The 17,217-nt window shown below is 26.2% G+C and overlaps 3 protein-coding genes and 1 long non-coding RNA gene across 8 annotated transcripts in view; 2 read left to right on the top strand and 2 right to left on the bottom strand.

The window, feature by feature from the left end:
• The first annotated feature begins 594 nt into the window (after positions 1–594).
• LOC122529960 (fructose-1,6-bisphosphatase 1) lies at positions 595–5,496 on the top strand. The gene is made up of 4 exons (XM_043656531.1): positions 595–851; positions 2,272–2,736; positions 3,759–3,948; positions 5,191–5,496. Exons 1-4 carry the CDS (start codon positions 676–678, stop codon positions 5,380–5,382), a joined length of 1,023 nt encoding a protein of 340 aa, XP_043512466.1. The 5' UTR covers positions 595–675; the 3' UTR covers positions 5,383–5,496.
• LOC122529979 (pro-resilin-like) lies at positions 5,416–6,944 on the bottom strand. Of its 2 annotated transcripts, XM_043656572.1 has the most exons (3): positions 6,488–6,944; positions 6,123–6,245; positions 5,416–5,875 (listed from the first exon to the last, which is right to left on the bottom strand). In XM_043656572.1, the coding sequence occupies exons 1-3, from the start codon at positions 6,497–6,499 to the stop codon at positions 5,612–5,614; spliced, it is 399 nt and encodes a 132-aa protein (XP_043512507.1). In that variant the 5' UTR covers positions 6,500–6,944; the 3' UTR covers positions 5,416–5,611. The 2 variants fall into 2 exon arrangements, with proteins under 2 accessions (XP_043512507.1, XP_043512499.1); XM_043656564.1 differs by having other exon boundaries at positions 6,123–6,944.
• On the top strand, positions 5,822–6,428 carry LOC122530009. The gene is made up of 2 exons (XR_006306895.1): positions 5,822–5,912; positions 6,031–6,428. It is a non-coding gene; the product is annotated as an uncharacterized LOC122530009 (long non-coding RNA).
• Positions 6,945–7,093: 149 nt separating the features above from the next.
• Positions 7,094–17,217, bottom strand: part of LOC122529939 (septin-2) — a 12,152-nt gene continuing 2,028 nt past the window's right edge. For 3 of the 4 annotated variants that reach the window (XM_043656496.1, XM_043656514.1, XM_043656522.1), the window contains 6 exons: positions 15,494–15,659; positions 11,812–11,962; positions 11,552–11,717; positions 9,521–9,689; positions 7,805–7,886; positions 7,094–7,526 (listed from right to left, as the gene is read on the bottom strand). In XM_043656496.1, coding sequence (XP_043512431.1) covers positions 7,365–7,526; positions 7,805–7,886; positions 9,521–9,689; positions 11,552–11,717; positions 11,812–11,962; positions 15,494–15,659 — 896 coding nt within the window. In that variant the 3' untranslated portion in view covers positions 7,094–7,364. The remainder of the gene's footprint in view (positions 7,527–7,804; positions 7,887–9,520; positions 9,690–11,551; positions 11,718–11,811; positions 11,963–15,493; positions 15,660–17,217) is intronic. The other variant, XM_043656506.1, reaches the window with a different exon arrangement.

The following is a 17,217-nucleotide window of genomic DNA, read 5'->3' as shown; positions in this document are numbered from 1 at the left end:
AGAACTTAACGCTAATTTATTAGTTTTGTTATTTCTGATACTTATATTTTTCTCGATATAAATAATTTCTCATAGAAGTTAACGAATTTTTCATTATTGTAAAATAAAATTACTTGTGTCCTTTCAATATAAGTTGCACTCCATTGTACATTACATTTTATTCGCAATGTTATGGTGTAGGTAAGTTTTGGAAGTTTAAAATAGAACTTAATATTTAAGAATATTATTAAATATTAAATATTAAATTCTTAATATTAAATATTAAATTCTTAATATTTAATATTAAATTCTTAATATTTAAGAATTTATTTAGGAATAGCTTGATACAAAAATCGTCTTTTCAGAATAAAAATTGATCGTTAATTTCTGCGTAAAGATTGACGAAACATTTTACAGTAAATTCCTACTGGAGATACGATATAAAACAACGTAAAGTAATTCACTCGCTACTTCCAAGTTGAAATTAATTTCAACTTAATTCTATGAAACGTAAATTTGAAATTATTACATAAACTTAGTGTTATTATATTTCCTCCGGTTGTTTTTGCTAAAGAGATAAGTTATATCAAGAAGTCTCACGACTTTATATAGGACTATGCATAAACGTATTTGCTGTAGTCTGCTCGCTAGCTCGTTATAGGATAGACAAACAAATATAATTTGCCGTTGGAAAATATGGCTTCGAAGAATCATTCTTTCGATTCTGACTGCATGACATTGACAAGATTCGTACTTGCTGAACAACGAAAAATACCAACCGCTACGGGGGATCTAAGTCAGCTTCTAAATAGTATACAAACTGCTGTAAAAGCAGTTAGTTCAGCAGTTAGAAAAGCCGGTATTGCAAACATGTAAGTATTAAATTGATCGATATTTCAGAATATTAGATCATTGCAGTTGAAATGATCGAACACATTAGTCAGATATTCCATGCTGATGGTTTTGTTAAAAATATTTTCTATTTAAAAAAATATACATTTATAATTAATTTATATTGTAATATTAGTAGTATATTTGTAATTAATTATGTATAATTATGTAGAATAATTATAATAATTGTGTATAATTAATTTATATTGCAATATAAATATATATTGTAATTCTATTCTAATATATATTGTATATATTGTAATAATGTAATATTAATATTATATTATATATATTCTAATATAAGATATTAATATAAATATATTATAAAATATTAATATATATTCTAATATAAGTATATATTGTAATAATGTAATATTAATATTATATTTCCAATATTAAGTATATGTATACTTAATTTTATTTTATAAATATTAAATTATAGAAAAAAATTACAATACATGTAATAAAAATATAATTAAATATTTACATGTAAGAATTAACCATAATCATGTATAAATTTTGAGATATATAATTATATAATTAGAGATCTTAAGAAACATATAACAATTATACATTATTTTGTATTTATATAATAATACATTTGTGTATTTAAATTATTTACAATACATTATTTTTGTTATGATACAATATTAAAAATTTAATTATATATGATATTTATTTAACAATACAATTTATTTTCATGCATAATAATACAAAATTCATGATTGTATAATATTAAGTAATTAAATATTTACACAAAACCCGTGGTTGTTGTATATTATTATCAAATTAAAACATGATGAGGCCTTGTTCTCATATTTTTAAATTTTATATAGAAAAAAAGTCACTGTTATTCTTGAATATAAATTTCAGTATTGCACAACAAACATCTATATTATTTATATGCGACATCTCGTTCATTTTTCAACGTAATAAATTAAAATCTTTACTTGATCGTTATCAATAATTTATTTCATTATGTTTATTTTTTTGTTATTGTTTATTGTTAATATTTTACAAGTTTATTGTTAATATTACAAGTAGATTTAAATTCCTTTTTTAGAAAAAGTACTTTCGATTTCGATGATTCGTTTCGATGTTTGTCATAATTGATAGAAAATTGATCATGTTGTATTTGACAAACTTCATCAAATTGATATACAATGAGCATTATTTACTAGCATATTTAGTCAATATAACCTAAAAGATTATTTTCGCGTTTCATAATCAAATACTAATACCCTTGTCCAATTACATTATTTTTCCAATTTAATATGGTGTCAAATTGATACAAGGAACGGATGTTAAAATTTATAAACAAACAATATTCAAATTGATTCATTTCTAGCATCCATCATTCTTTCTTTCTTCTTTTTTTGATGATTTCTTTCATTTGAACAGGTACGGGATAGCTGGAAGTCAAAACGTTCAGGGGGAGGAGGTGAAAAAATTGGATGTGCTAAGCAACGAGTTGTTCGTGAATATGTTGACGTCTTCTTTTACGACCAGCCTCCTTGTAAGTGAAGAAAATATGAACGCGATCGAGGTGGAAAGTGAAAAACGCGGGAAATATATCGTGTGCTTCGATCCCTTGGATGGATCCTCCAATATCGATTGTTTAGTATCGGTTGGTTCTATATTTGGAATTTATAAGAAACCGAACGAGCTAAGAGAGCCCGCAGTGACAAATGCTTTACAACCGGGTAAAAATTTAGTCGCCGCTGGATACGCACTTTACGGTTCTGCAACCATGATAGTACTTTCGATTGGCCACGGAGTTAATGGCTTCACTTACGACCCGGCGATTGGAGAATTTATTTTGACTGAGAGAAATATACGCGTGCCTTCGAGAGGAGATATCTACAGGTATCGAAAAATAAAATAGATTTATGTAAAATAAAGCTTTCCATATACGGAGTAACAGGGAGACAATAGAGCAGCAACTTGCTCGAGATTAGGAAAATTGTTATTTTTTTATTTAAGAATGCTATAATATATTTTTTGTATACATATATCTCATTTAAATGTAAGTCCCAAACTTTTCTTTTGTAATTTAAAAAAGTTTTTTTTTTAATTATGAGAATGCAAAAAGTATTTTATAAAGTAATTTTTGAATGGTATTAAGTGGCCAATATCCTACAGGCTTTCTTGAAGTTTTGAAATAACTGTATATTTTTTCTGTTGCTCATGGAAAGGACAGGGACATTGTTCTTGTTTTTCACGCAACAGAGTTTAAATTAGAAGTTAAAATATTTCCTAAGCTAACAGTTTTTCGACATATATATATAAGTTAATATTTTTTTTTATAAAGAATGTCGTGCTACATTAAAAAATACATCATTCCATTTAAAAAAATGGAACTGATCTTGAAAATTTTCGGAATGCTGTATCTATAAAAAAGTCATTATTGTCATATTATGAATAATTTTTATTAACAAAGTTTATTTTTCTAGAAGATATTGAAGTGTTATCATTTATGCTTCACTCGTATAAAAGAAATTAGCAGAAGAAAAGATCATCTGTTATTAGTATATTAGAATTTTTTTTATGTGAACATCTACTTTTTGAATATTTTAATATTCAATTAAATAATTATTATTAAATTAATATTCAATTTAATATTGAATATTAATAAGATATTTCATTATTTTAATATTTGAATAGAGTGTCTGCCAGCAACAGATATTCTATTAATATATATATTATAATATATATAACATTCGAATATTAAGAATTTTGAAAAATAGAAGTAACACATAAGAGAGAGTCTACGGTAAATATTTTGCTCAGATAATAAAACATTTAGAATATTCAGATAGTGGAAGTTGGATAAGAAAGGCTATTATATAATTTCTAATCAATGACAAATCTTGTAATGTCAATTTTAGCATTAATGAAGGACACGAGAATGCTTGGGATGTAGCTATTAAGGAATATATCCGTTCGAAGAAATATCCTAAGAATGGGAAACCATACAGTGCAAGGTATGTGGGTTCAATGGTCGCTGATGTGCACAGGACAATAAAATATGGAGGGATATTTCTTTATCCAGCAACTAAAAGTCACCCAAGTGGCAAGGTATAATTGCTGTTTTAACTTCATCATTATTAATCATGTTAACATTTCTCTTGTAATTATTCTATTGTAATTATGCAGGTATGTCTCAGATTTTATGGTACAATCGGAAAAGAGACGATTCTACGTAGAGAAACAAGTCGAAAACATAGAAGAAAATTTGTTCATATGTTGCCTCGTTTTCAAAAGAATCGAGTTTGAAAATTTTTCAAGTGTATACTTGATTACTCAAGTTTTCAATTGTAAAATAGTATGAATATGTGCCATCTAGTCTTTCAAATGTATGCATAGTCGTACACATGAGTAATTTATTTTTTAAAATTAGTTTGGAATGTTTATTCTAAAAATTTATAAAAATTGTAAGGAGTTAATCTTTAACATCATATTTCTTTTAATTTACCCACAAAAATTTCTATTGATTCATTTCTGTTCATACTGCATTAGAAAAATTACTAATATAAATCTTTTATATAAATAAAGTATAGATTATTTGTAAATTATATAAAAATATAAATTATTATAGTTAATATTACGAGCATAACGCTCGATTGTATTCAGTGTTACATAGATTATCGCATTCATAAATAAATTATTATATTCATAATAATAAAGGAGAGAGAAAAAATTAATTAAAACTTTATTGAAAATTAACTCGAAATAAAACAAAAAATTATGCGAATTTTACATTTGGTGAAATTGGAAAAAAATATCAGTTGAAGAATGCACAGTAATTTTAACTTACGCAACATTGATGTTACATCATGTTACCAAGATTAAATTAGGTTAATTTTAGACAAGATAGTAGTGAATAATTATGACAGAAGAGAGAAATATTTTTTCATAAGACTTTATTTTCTAGAAAATAAATTTCAAATTTGATCAAATACCAATTTTTAACGAAAGACATTTAAAATCTATTTTGGAAGCTTCAAACTACAAAAATTTTATTCTACACTTTTCAATTTTACAAAATTTAGCCTTCTGCTGTCCAATACAAATTAATCAAATTCAAGTATACTTGAAGAAATGTCTAAACTTAATTTTCTCAAAAATGAAGTCTTAAATGAAAAATATTATTCTTTCTTTTTGGTTCATTTATGCGTATAACATACTCGAATGTACTATGAAAACTGGGATCCACTGTATGTATAAATATATATATATATATTTAAGTCGGCGTATAATAATTTATATATAATAAATAATATTATAAATATAATATACATATATAATTTATGTCTATAGCTGCGTCTTCTGTACGAGTGTGTTCCAATGGCATACATATTAAAAGAAGCCGGTGGTTTGGCGTCAAATGGAGAAACTGATATTTTGGAGATCATTCCTGAAAAAATTCACCAAAGATCTCCGATATTTTTGGGATCGCAGGAAGATGTGCAAGAAGTCTTACAGTACATTCGAAAACACAAAACATCGTGAACGGCGGGCAATGAAAATAATCGAGCAATGAAAAAGTGTTTGGAGTTTTTTATTACAAGACACAACTCGCTTATACACTGAAAGTCTATACATTATATGTATATTGTAACTCAAGGTTTCAAGCTGCGTTTCTTCGTGCACCGTTTTTTTCTAAATTTCAACTTTATTTCTCATTACATTTTGATCGCCTTCTTTCAAAAAAGGAGTTTTGTCGTACATACTAAATTATTCAGTATCTGTATCCTTCACTCGTGGATCCTCCAGGAGATACTCTTGGAGCTGGAGCTGGATACGTAGCTGTTCCCTCGTATCGTACTATTGGCCGATAACCACCACCGTCAGCAATATAGTCAACGATTTGCGTTCTACCGTCTGGCAACAGCACGTGATAAGTTCCAGTTGCTTCATCGTCTTTTCGCGACTCGTGATGGCCGAAGTTTAGGCCAGCTACTGCGTCTTCCACTTCGTACGAAAATTCGTAATTCACCGGATCCTGCGAAAGCGAGAGAAAAAAAAAAACACGAAAAAAGGTACTTATACAGATCACAGATAAAAATCATCGAGATACGATGATTGCAATACGATGAGTCATTTGCATTTTATACGATTGAATGAGTTTTCATTCAATTATAAACGAGAACTTTTCAGTGCATTGGGTGAGCATGGAAATACGTGTGTCAGTGTAAAAAAAGAAAGAAAATAATTCCTTCGACGTAAGAAAAGAAACATGTACTACTTACACCGGCCCATTCGTCTGGATGGCCACTGGGAGCTGGTCGCGGTCCAGTCCCTGCAGGTGGAAGATAGGCAGGTCCTTGAGGTTCGCTCAAAATTCCTACCGATATCATCGTTAACAGGAGTGCCTGTGCCGGAAGAGATCTTTTACATTTTTTTTCAATTGTTCGAGTAGTAACTGGTAAAAAACAATCCATTGAGAATTAGGCGTTTGAAAACATTTACAGAAGTGTAAGAATTATGTACTCTGTTGCAGCAGGACTATGAACTTTATTACTTTTATTAGTAATACAGTTAACAAGAAAAGACAAGAAAAAAAAAAAAACGAGACAAGATTCGTAGAAAGAACTGTGAATCGCTGGTAACAAACCTTTCGAATCATTAGCAACTTGGCACAATCTTGCAAGTCCTCACCGAAAGAAAATAACTTTATCGTTACGAAGCCCGTGGATTTTATACTGCGTTCCAACGTGCGGGTGCAACGAAATGGAGATGGAATCACAGTGATTTGGGGGGAACTTTAATACAAATCCATACCTATAATTATCGTTAATAATGAAACCGCATCGCCTTTCTGGCTGTGCGGCAGTTTGGCGAGCTCGTAACAGTTCCTGAATCGTTAAAATTCTCGCCATTTTCGGCGCAGAGTTGTTCAAATGACGCTTTACGAATTGTGAAATATTTGAAATCGAAGTTCGTTATTTAAAAAAAAAAAAAAAATGCGTTTATTGTTGTAGAAACTGGTTCGAAAGCACAATACTCTCGCTAATGATGATCAACGTGCTTGAGATGATTAACGAAGAAAAAAAGAAAGTTATTCGAAGTCTTTTTTTCTTCTACAGTGCTCTTTCTCGTTTACTTCCATTATAATTCCCTTATATTTTTTTTTTATACGTACAATACAACGTAGGTACAACCTTTCGATGTCGTGAATACGAAATATCAAACATTGTTTACACGATGGGATAATGTTTTCAAGCAACTACGTATTATGCATATAAAAGTGAAAACTCGTTGGTAAACACGACTGATAAAAACTCCTCTAATTAATCAATTGATTCTGAATTATTCGATAATTTCGAATTACTAATATAACAACGAATCGTTTATACAGGAGCATATAAAATCTCTCGGTCTCCTTTTCAACGCATTGGATGGTTTTGTGCGTATTCACGTAGAATTAAATTAAACATAATTAAATACGATAATGACAATGTTAATGTGTAATATCGTGATGCTTGGGAAGTTCAAACATCTATAATACTGTTGCGTTTCTTTTCGACGTCCGTAGAGTCCAGATCGTTCCCAAGGCTACCGACTCGTCCTCTCAGGCCAATTCCAGGACCAACTTGACCCGTGGCTTTCAACTTCTCTTGCATTTGTGCCAGCATGTCTTGCATTCTTCGTATCTATGAAGATGAAGTGTTTTTTTTGATGAATAATTCTGAACCATTTACAGGTAAGGAAGTATAGAAATAATGGACGTATTGGGAAACACATAACTGAAGGACTGAGAATCATAGCGACAGATCACTTTCCTAAAATTATATCTTGTGTTTACTACTATTGCCTTCTCAGTTAAGTATGAAGTACCGCCAATTATAATGAAATTATAACAACGTGTAGAGCTTGAAAAACGCCATGTACTGTGCAATACGTTATTTATTGTCCTTCGTTTCTTTCTTACCTCTTCATCTTTCTGCAGAAGTAGCCTGTCCGTATCGGATATACTGTTTTCAAAGTGCGGGCCCGAGTCCCTTTTCAGTTTACTGTGAACGAAAGAAAATAGAATTATATTTTTTAGAGTCGATTATATTTGGAACAGATCCGATTAATGAAACAGGGAAAACAAACTGAAACGTACGATGGAGGAGCTATAAACTACAGAAAGTGAAAAACTGATATTAGATCATTTTATAAGTAATGCGACTGTTATGTTAGATTAGATAGAAACTAGATAAAATTAGAAAAAATTCATTAGCAATTAATTGGTGATGAATAGACTGCAGATTTTTCTGTTTTAACGTAGATAAAAAAATGAAATTAATGAAATTTACGAGTTGATTTTATAAACAACATTATAATAAATAACATAATAATGTTATAAAACTTTATTCAAAACTATAAATATTATAAATAACTAAATAATTATAAATAATATTATCAAACTATAAATAACATAATAACGTTATAAAACTTCATTCAAAATTATAAATATTAATAACATAATAATAATAAATAACATAATAACGTTATAAAACTTTATTCAAAACTATAAATATTATAATAAATAACATAATAATGTTACAAACTTTTGTATATTTTTATATGTGCATTGTATGAATTTTTTTCATAAATGTATAAAAATCCGCAGTCTAGTGACGATTCCCTTATTTTTATACTTAATTATCCTTTTCTATTGTATCAAGTTTTCTATCCCAATTGTTCAAAACTCTGATAGTACCAATTTTCATCATTTTAATATTTTCTCACAAAATGTTACAGTATCTTGCAGCACTCTGTAACATGCACCCTTTTTTTCTAACATATATGTTATATTTATATATGTTATATGTTATATTTATTATATTTATTATTATATTGTTTATTATATTGTTATATTTCTATATTTTCATTGTTTTCGATAACGAAATGTACCATCAGAGTTGCAAATCACTCGAATCTTTCGAACAGACATTCTAATTATTATGCTACAATTATGCGTTCAGTGCAGCATCTTTTCGAAGATGTGTATGGTAATTTATCGTTTTGAACATGGTTGTAACAACTAAAAATTCAAAACAAACGATCATGATGTTGGATGAAATTAGGGAACGTGAGATTGTGAATATGAAATTAAACACTTACACGTGAGAGTGAGAAATTTAAACTACTTATTGTTATTAATAAAAAGAATCTGAAAATCTAATTACTTATCTTTCCATCATCAGGTATCAATCTTTTACAATTGTGTGGAAATTTGACACTAAGGAACAAATTGACTTTCCATTCCTTATTTCTCAACTTAATTTGCCCTTTGAATAAACAAATTGACTTTCCATTCTTTGTTTCTCAACTTAATTTGTCCTTTGAATACAAACAAAACAAATTCGTAAATTTTTTCATCAGCAATAAAAACAGACTACACTCGTTTTTCCAATTGCACTTACTCTCAGGTATAGACGTTCAATTTTATATCATTTCATATCTAATTTTATAAGAAAGATATGTGAAATTGTTGCAAAGAACGGATGAGCATTAAATTAAATTCAGTTCTCAGAGAAGCGGTATTATCTATTTATGGGAAACAACAACAATACGATAGGAAAGAAGAAACGAACAAATGAGAGAAAGAAGGTACATCTAAGAAAAGTATACCTACTGAAATGCAATACTTATTTACATGCGTAAATACCTCCGTTCCCGAATGGCTTGCTGTGAAATTTGTGAAATGCATTGTGCCCGGAAATTCTCGTAATGCACGTCCTGCGTCACGTCTTTCAGATCTTGCATGTGCGTCGATATCAGCATTGTCCTTAATTTCACGAAATCACTGTGCTTCGGGTTCTCCACTGCGCTCGATCGAAAGTCAAATATTAATTTTCCCATTCGACGTGGCTACTTGCTTGCGACTAATTTCTTTTCGTAAAGATGCGTCTCCGTTTGTGAGTTTCGTTCGACAGTTTCTCTCTCTAATATATGTTTAGTGTATAGTACATATTATAATTATATTAGTATGTTTAATGTATTATATATGTACTATATATACATTATATTAGTATATTTAATTTATTATAATTTATTATAATATTAACTCAGTTTAGTTAGTACATATTATAATCACATTAGTATGTTTAATGTATTATATATGTACTACATATATTATATTATATTAGTATGTTTATTAATGTATTATATATGTACTACATTATATTATATTAGTATGTTTATTAATGTATTATATATGTACTACATTATATTATATTAGTATGTTTATTAATGTATTATATATGTACTACATTATATTATATTAGTATGTTTATTAATGTATTATATATGTACTACATTATATTATATTAGTATGTTTATTAATGTATTATATATTATATATTATATTATATGTATTATATATGTACTACATATATTATATTATATGTATGTTTAATGTCTTATATATGTACTACATATATTATATTAGTATATTTAATTTATTATAATATTAAATTATTATAATAAATATGTAAATAAAATTCATTTCGCAGAAGAGTTTTAAACCACATAATATTATATGTACATACATATTATATAGGTGATGGAAAACTCGCTAAAAGCTCACTAAGAAAATTCCCAAAATTGTGTCCATTAGAAACTCTCTACCATTTCTCTCAGTTTATTTTAACTCTCTCAATACTGAAAGATTTTTTTCATGACTAGATCTATTATATTGAAGATCGAAATTCTTTTTTACAATGACCTCTTGATCCTGTGTTTGGTTTGTATTGGAGTATCATACAGATAATTTAAGAGACGTTTAAAATATAATTACAGTACTATAACAGAATAAAATGGTAGTATTGATCTACTGTTATAAAGAATTTAATGTATAGAGATATAAAAAGATATAAAGAATGTTAATATTGTTGAAAAATTATTAATTACCATTTATTGCTACTAGATCACCACCAATCAATCAAGAAAGTCTAAAAGGAGTATTTCTTGAAATTTAACATTGTTAAAAATTTAATTTGGTATTTCTTTTCACAGTTCTAATATTGAAAAATAAAATTTGGTAATATGTGTGATATATTAATTGAAAATACATAAAATGTTGCGTCAATGCAACGTTGACTCTTAATTAAAAAAGATATTTTAAACTTTTAAGTTTGAAATTTACCTTCTATTAAAAAATAATATGCTGCACGGAATTTGTGCAACACTCAAATGCAAAATAATTGATAAAACTATTACTACCAATTTAAAACGTTAGCAAACAGAACTTGACTTAGAAAACTAATTAACTTAGAAGTGATTATACAAGCTCAATAAATACAAACACAGTTTGACACAAATATAAATATAAAGACAGTAAATATAAAATACAAAATTAATAAAAATATATAATTAATATTAATGTAAAATAACGTATGAAGATATTTGTAAAATAAGTGATATTTGTAAATATGTAATAATAATTATATTAATGTAAAATAAATATGAAGATATTTGTAAAATAAGTGATATTTGTAAATATGTTAATAACAATTATATATAATTATATTAATGTAAAGTAAATATGAAGATATTTGTAAAAGTTAAAATGAAACAATTTCATTTGACCTCTGTTCATGAGAAATAGTCTCGACAGTCTCACTCTCAAATGGACACGCATCCAAAATTTTGAAAATTGAAGAGAAGAAATTTGAAATCTAGTTACCTTCTACCACTCCCCAGGGATACTGGCGACCGCGGACCTTTTTCCCTGCGACTTCGAGCACCGTTGAGCTACCAACCACAGCGAACGGGATGCACGCCTTAAGCTCTTTGTCTTGTTGCTTGAATTCCTCATCCTCGTCGCTGTCGCAGTCCGGGAATTGATATATCTACGTGAAAAAACATTGTATCTTCTTTTCATGTTGTCCCTCTCGTTTCCCCCCGTTCTTCCTTCCCTCTTCAAGAATGTAAATTTAATACTACCTGAATTTCGTGTTCCTCGATGTCGGCAAGTATTCGGTCTTTCAACATCTTCACCTCGTAAGTAGTCAACGTGTCTGCCTTGGCAATTACAGGCACCACATTCACTTTGCGATGCAGCCGTTTTAACACCTCCAGATCAATTTGTCGGAGTCTGCGGGGAGAAAAGATAATGAGGGAGTAAACGCGAGACAGTGTGAAACATAAATGGATCAGTGGTTCTTAACCGGTGTTTCGCGAGGTTGTTACAAGTCACAGTTATGGAATCTTTCCTTGGAAAAAAAAAAAAACGCAAGTTTATCCAAATTTCAAGCTTAACTGAAAATTTATCCCTTGACAGTCTGATAAAACTATGAATTATGAATGAATATGTGGAAGAAAGTGTGTAAATTTTATTTTATGTTTCAAGACACTTTCATTCTGAGTCTTTCTTTTTCTCTGTATATTGTACACAGTTTAATTCCCTTGCTATTAACAATTTATACAATTTATACTCACAGCGTATGTAAATGTAAATTACTATGTAATTACTACGTAACAATGTAAATTACACAATGTAAATTACTATGTAATTTAGTCGTCTTGAATATCTCCGTTATGTTTGAATATATGGAAAAAATTATTATTTTGTTGACAAAAATTATTTAGTACATAGGAAGTCGTAACATGGAAATGATAATTTCGTAAGTGGAGTAATTTCGAAGATTTCAAAGTCATCTTTACTTTTTTAAATGTATATTTTTTGATGCTACTCTAAAAGTGTTGATCTACGTATGTCGAAGAGCTATTATTTTGGGAGATGTTTCAATTTTATAAAATCTACACATGAAAGACAAGGATGATATGAACACAAGAATACTGCCCCCGACATTTTCTTGTCTTTTATACGACAGAATTTACAGAATTAAGGTTCTTAGATTTTAAGCTAGGCTTGGAATATCTTCTAAGCTAAAATAACATCATATATTATATAAATAATATTTATTTAATATATATTATATATATTAATATATTATTTAATATATATTATATATATTAATATATTATTTAATATATATTATATATATTAATATATTACTTAATATTTATTTAATATATATTATATATGTTGATATATTATTTAATATATATTATATATATTAATATATTATTTAATATTTATTTAATATTATTTAATATTATATATATTAATATATTATTTAATATTATTTAATATTATATATATTAATATATTATTTAATATTTATTTAATATTATATATATTAACATATTATTTAATATTTATTTAATATCATATATATTAACATATTATTTAATATTTATTTAATATCATATATATTAACATATTATTTAATATGTATTTAATATCATATATATTAACATATTATTTAATATTTATTTAATATCATATATATTAACATATTATTTAATATTTATTTAACATTATTTAATATTATATGTATTAATATTAATATTAATATAATATATTATATATTAATAATAATTATATGTTAAATTTATTAATAATATATTATATGAATAATATTTCGACAATGTCGAGCTGCGTCGATCAATGTCATTCCATTTAAAATAACCCTCCTGCTCTGAACAATTTTCATTTACAAAATAAATCTTCAAAAAACAGGAGACACTCAAGGTCAGATCAAGTTGTTCACCGCTGTCGTATATTTCATAGACAATAACCGAAAAATAAAAGATGTTCTGCCCGAGTCTTGCTCGGAACAAACTGGTTAATGGGTTAAATGAACTCACGCTCACGTTCATACTTGTTTGTACTCGAGCTGTTGTTATATGAAGGGAAAAAAGAAAAGAATCACTAATAGAGGGGAGAGAATCAGCGGACTCCTATTATGTGAACTATTTGCTTCCCGCAGAGTTCACACAAACGGGGTTTTACAGTATCGATTTTCTCGACTCGACAGACGTTAGGGCGTTCTAAAAACCGAAAAACGCGAAAAAGGACGGAAAAAATGGGGCTGGCTGTGTCATGGATTATTTATTGGCAGATTGCGGATTTTTATGCGTTTTGAAATTTTCACGAATCTAAATGGAAAATTCGTTTTATCCGACAAGTATTGTAATGAATACTCTGCTCGAGATGTTTCACATATTTTTGCGCATTCTGTACTTTCTATGCGGTTTCTGTATCTTTCAATTCATCATAAACGCATAAAAATCCGCAGTCTAATTGTTAGACCTGACATTGCTGAAATTTGCCATGAAATTGAGTTGAAAAAAATTTTTTTACGAAAGAGTTATTTCAGTCATAAATTGTTGATTTCTTTTTTCGCTATAACGATACTTAGTATCTGTGTCGTTTGAAAATCGTACGACGTTATAACTTCGTGAAAAGAAATCGATACAACAATCGCTCGGGACTTATTTTCAAGCGTGAAATTTTTATTTTCGTCACTCGTCTTTCCTCTCTCTCGAAAATACTGCGAATTACCACAGCAAAAACATTGAAAATGAATCTGCTATATATTTATAAAAATTGAAGTCTTCGCTTCACACTTGAAATTTTATGTATGATCTTTTTTAGTCTGTTTTATTTATTTAACGTTAATCCAGCTGTGTAACTGCACGTTATTAAACGTAGTATTAAATTACACAATGCAAGAATATCTAAGAAAAAAAAATGAACGTTGCATTGTGAAAATATTATACATTATAAATACTATAAAAACATTAAAATAAAATTATAATGTATAATTCCAATTATTTAGATAAATTAGTAAAATTATATAATAATTTATATAATTTATCTAATAATAATCATATAATTTATATATTTTTAATAATTTATATAATTTTTATATAGATTTAGTAAAATTATATAATAATATATAATTCCAATTATTTAGATAAATTAGCAAAATTACATAATAATTTATATAGTTTATGTAATAATAATCATATAATTTATATATTTTTAAAAATTTATATAATTTTTATATAGATTTAATAAAATTATATAATAATATATAATTCCAATTATTTAGATAAACTATATAATTATATAATTTATGTAATAATAATCATATAATTTATATATTTTTAATAATTTATATAATTTTTATATAGATTTAGTAAAATTATATAATAATATANTAATATTATAATATAATATATTATAATATAAATATAATATCATATAATATATAATATTATAATATAAATATAATATCATATAATATATAATATTATAATATAAATATAATATCATATAATATATAATATATAGTTTATATAATTTATATAATATAATATTATATAATATATAATTTATATAATATAATATATAATATATAAGTTATAGTATATAATATATAATTTATACAATATAATATTATATAATATATAAGTTATGGTATATAATACATAATTTATATAATATAATATTATATAATATATAATATTATAATATAAATATAATTATAATTATTAATTATTTAAATATTTAAAATAAAATACTGCTTGATTGTTGTACCATCTCGTCTTTCACGAAGTTATAACAGTTCAAACGTCGACAATTTCTTACATATGCAAGACTACGTGCACGCTCATTTTTTTTTTTTATTGTTAAATTCATGGCATTGGCGATTTTATGCTTTCACCGGCTTCGAACAGATTAAGAACCACTGAAATAGATGCTTGGATATACCCGTGACCATAAGGAGGTATGAAATATAAACAGCAATGTACTCGGTTGTCTTGGATATTCTTCCTATTTAACCCGCTCTCGTCCGTGAAGTATTGCCGAAATTGGTCGTCGATATAGGCTGAACACGCTTTCCAAGTGTCCTCGCAGTTCACCGCGTCGCCAAATCCTGAATAAAAATTTAAATATTGTATTGCATGGAAATTTCGCGACATTTTTCAGACAGGGGACTCTTGTATAACACGACTAAAATAAGTAAAATAATTATGCGCTTGCATGAGTTACATTGTTTGATGTACGTGCGGTATTGTATGTAGACGTTTAGACACTTTGCGATCATTGCAATGTAGAATACAGTTGAGTTCAAATGAATCTCTTTAATTTAATCCTATCATACGTAGCCAATAAATATTGATAAAAGGAATAAATGTATAATGCATAAATAAAGTAGATGCAGATAAAAATAGATTAAAAAAGTAGTAATATTATAATAATGTAATAATAATAATAAGTAGTAATATTATAATAATATTATAATAATAATAAGTAGTAATATTATAATGATATTATAATAATAATAAGTAGTAATATTATAATAATAATAAAGTAGTAATATAATAATAATAATAATAGATAAAAAATAGATAAAAAAAGTAGTAATATAATAATAGTAATAATAATAATAATAATAACAACCGTTTATTAAAGTTATAATAATAATAGAGCGAGTTTAGGTATGTTTGTTCATTGTTGATATTTTAGAACGATTGAAGTATGTGCTTTTAGCTGAGTAAAAGATTTCGTGTATTATGTATGTATAAAAATTGAAAATATAGAAAATTAATAGTAGAAAAACATAATCATCGAAACGTAATATAAATATCACTTTTAATAGAATTGCACTATAAGTGTCCAATTGTTATTTACGCACAGTACAATATATGCAGTGTTCGAGAGATTATTGCTTTATATATTTGTTTGAAATAGCATTATTTAATTAATTATGTTCTGAAATATTAATTATGTTACTTATTGTATTTAATAGAAACATAAATTTTATTTATTATTTATATATCATTTTTGTACATAGAAAGCAAAGTTTAAAATAGCAAAAACAGTTGAAACAATGAACAAATAATGTTAATATTTTATATAAAACACATATTAACATTTTATATATACATAACGTATAAATGTATCTGAAATAGACTGAATTTCATCATAAAATTGTTACAATTTTTGTTATAATGGTTCAAATTTCTTTGCCATTTTAAATTTCATTATTCAGCGCTTTCTATGTAAAAAAACTATGCACATTAAATTGTGGTTCCCAAGAATCATAATAAATGTTATTATATCAAAGACCAAATAATTAATACAATGAGATTATTATAAATAAATATATAGAGCAATAATCCATATATGTTATATATTAAAAGAATAATATATCCTATAGTAATAATATTATAATATTGTAATAATATTATAATATAATATAATATTATTAAGTATATACTATACTATACTATACTATACTATAATATAATATAATATAATATAATATAATATAATATAATATAATATAATATAATATAATATAATAATTATATTATACTATACTGTACTATAATATAATATAATAGAATCATTATATTATACTATAATATACTATAATAATACTATACTATACTATAATATAATATAATATAATAATTATATTATACTAT

This window comes from Frieseomelitta varia, unplaced genomic scaffold (assembly GCF_011392965.1).
Source record: "Frieseomelitta varia isolate USP_RPSP 00005682 unplaced genomic scaffold, Fvar_1.2 scaffold_131, whole genome shotgun sequence".
Classification (NCBI taxonomy): domain Eukaryota; kingdom Metazoa; phylum Arthropoda; class Insecta; order Hymenoptera; family Apidae; genus Frieseomelitta; species Frieseomelitta varia.
The sequence above is the reverse complement of the archived record's forward strand: the minus strand, read 5'-3'. Positions and strand labels throughout refer to the sequence as shown.